The sequence below is a fragment of the Nicotiana sylvestris genome, chromosome 12 (genome assembly GCF_000393655.2).
Source record: "Nicotiana sylvestris chromosome 12, ASM39365v2, whole genome shotgun sequence".
NCBI lineage: Eukaryota > Viridiplantae > Streptophyta > Magnoliopsida > Solanales > Solanaceae > Nicotiana > Nicotiana sylvestris.
The window spans coordinates 25,309,280-25,311,515 of NC_091068.1; the positions used below are offsets into that span (position 1 = coordinate 25,309,280).

General features: G+C 40.0%; 1 protein-coding gene across 1 annotated transcript; it reads left to right on the forward strand.

Moving 5' to 3' along the window:
• Positions 1–1,093: 1,093 nt before the first annotated feature.
• LOC138882804 (uncharacterized) lies at positions 1,094–1,573 on the forward strand. The gene has a single exon (XM_070163437.1). It carries the CDS (start codon positions 1,094–1,096, stop codon positions 1,571–1,573), a length of 480 nt encoding a protein of 159 aa, XP_070019538.1.
• Positions 1,574–2,236: the final 663 nt, after the last annotated feature.

The window sequence follows — 2,236 nt, forward strand, 5'->3', positions numbered from 1 at the left end:
AACATGGCATGAATTTATTTCATTCATGGATTGGTCCTCCGGATATAATCAAATCAGAATGTGTCCAAAAGATGAAGAGGGTACTACTTTTCGAACTCCAAAAGAGATCTATTGCTACAAAGTGATGCCCTTCGGTCTGAAGAATGATGGTGCCATTTACCAACGCACGATGCAAAAAATCTTTGATGACATGCTTCATAAGAGGGTTGAATGCTATGTCGATGACTTGGTGGTGAAGACGAAGATTAGGTGTTACCACCTTGAAGACCTTTGAGTTGTTTTTGAAAGGTTAAGAAAATTTGACCCCAAGATGAATCCACGCAAATGTGCATTTGGAGTTACCTCAGGAAAGTTTCTTGGCTTCATTGTGCGTCATTGTGGAATTGAAGTTGATCCTGTAAAGATTGACACCATTCAGAAAATGCCCAAGCCAAAGAACTTGAGGGAGCTTCGAAGTCTCCAAGGAAACTTAGCATTTATTCGGAGGTTCATCTCTAATCTAGCCGGACGATGTCAACCCTTCAATCATCTATTGATGAAGGATATCCCTTTTCATTGGGATCAATCATGTCAAAATGCTTTTGAAAGCATCAAAAAATACTTGTTGAATCCACATGTGTTAGGGGCGCCAATGCTTGCGAAGCAATTGATACTCTACATCGCGGTACAAGAACGTTCACTTGGAGCACTACTTGCTCAAGAGAATGAGGAAGGAAAGGAACAAGACTTGTGCTACCTTAGTCGAACTCTGATAGGAGCTGAGTTGAACAATATGCATGTTGAGAAAATATGCTTAGCGTTACTTTATGCAATAAAGAAGTTAAGGAATTATTTTGAAGCATACACCATCAAACTTATCTCTGGAGCAGATCCAGTGAAGTTTGTAATGATTCGACCTATTCGTTCTGAACGCCTAGCAAGATGGTCCATATTGTTTAACCAATATGAGATCACATAGAAACCTCAAAAAGCTATGAAAGGATAAGCACTAGCTAATTTTTTGGTTGATCACCCTCTTCCAGCGAAATGGGAGCTTTCAAATGAGTTTCTAGATAAAGATGTTTTATTCATTAAATAATTGCCACCATGGACAATGTTCTTTGATGTATCTGCACGTCGTTACAGTGCGGGGGCAGGTGTTGTATTGATATCTCCAGAAAGACAAGTATTGTCATTCTCCTTTGTTTTAGGTGAAACATGCTCCAACAATGCCGCAGAGTACCAAGTTTTGATCGTCGATCTCGAAATGGCATTAGACATGAAGATTCTACAGTTGGAGATCTATGGTGACTCTAAGCTGATCATCAACCAACTTTTGGGGAGTTACAAGGTAAAGAAAGAATATCTCTTGCCATACCATCAATATCCATCTTGTTTACTTGAAAGATACGACCAAGTGTTCTTAAACCACGTCCCAAGAGAAGAAAATCGCAAGGCTGATGCTTTGGCTAACTTGGCTACGACGATGGCACTTGGAGAGAATGAGTCAACAAAGGTATATGTGTGTCATCGATGGGTTATTCCTAGACTTCTTGATCTTCAAATCAACGAAAGCCATCATACATTTGTTTGAGTGATTGAAGAAGAAGATTGGAGGCAACCACTAATAGAGTATCTTGAACATGGAAAGTTACTTGAGGATTTGCGACAAAGAACAGACATCAAACAAAGAGCACCACGATTTATCTTCTATAAGGGGACATTGTTTTGCCGCTCTTTTGTGTCACGACCCGGATTTTCCACCTTCGGGAGTCGTGATGGCGCCTACTAGTGAAACCTAGACAAGCTAATCATTTCAAATATTTACTTTTTTCATTTTTAATCCTTTAACGGTTATGAATTAGCATTATATAAACAACGAAATTAAATAAACGAAAGAACAAAATGTAACAATTTAAATATTATCGGTACAAATCCTTAACATAAACTACCTAAAACTGGTGTCACAATTTCACAGACTGTCTAAGAGTACTACAAATAAGGGTCTGAAAGATGAATACAATGATGTCTCTGAAATACATACAATAAATAGAAGGGAAGAACAGAAGGAAATGCCAGGGCCTGCGGACGCTTGCAGGACTACCTCGGGTCGCCTGAATGGACTGAAGGCAGCAACCTCACTGCGGTCCAAAAACTGCAGCACCGGGATCTCCACATAGTGCAGAGTATAGTATCAGAACAACCGGCCCTATGTGCTGGTAAGTGCCTAGCCTAACCTCGGCGAAGTAGTGACGAG

Excerpts from the sequence above, each read along its gene's own strand:
- LOC138882804 (XM_070163437.1), top strand. The coding sequence starts at position 1,094 with ATGTTCTTTGATGTATCTGCACGTCGTTACAGTGCGGGGGCAGGTGTT.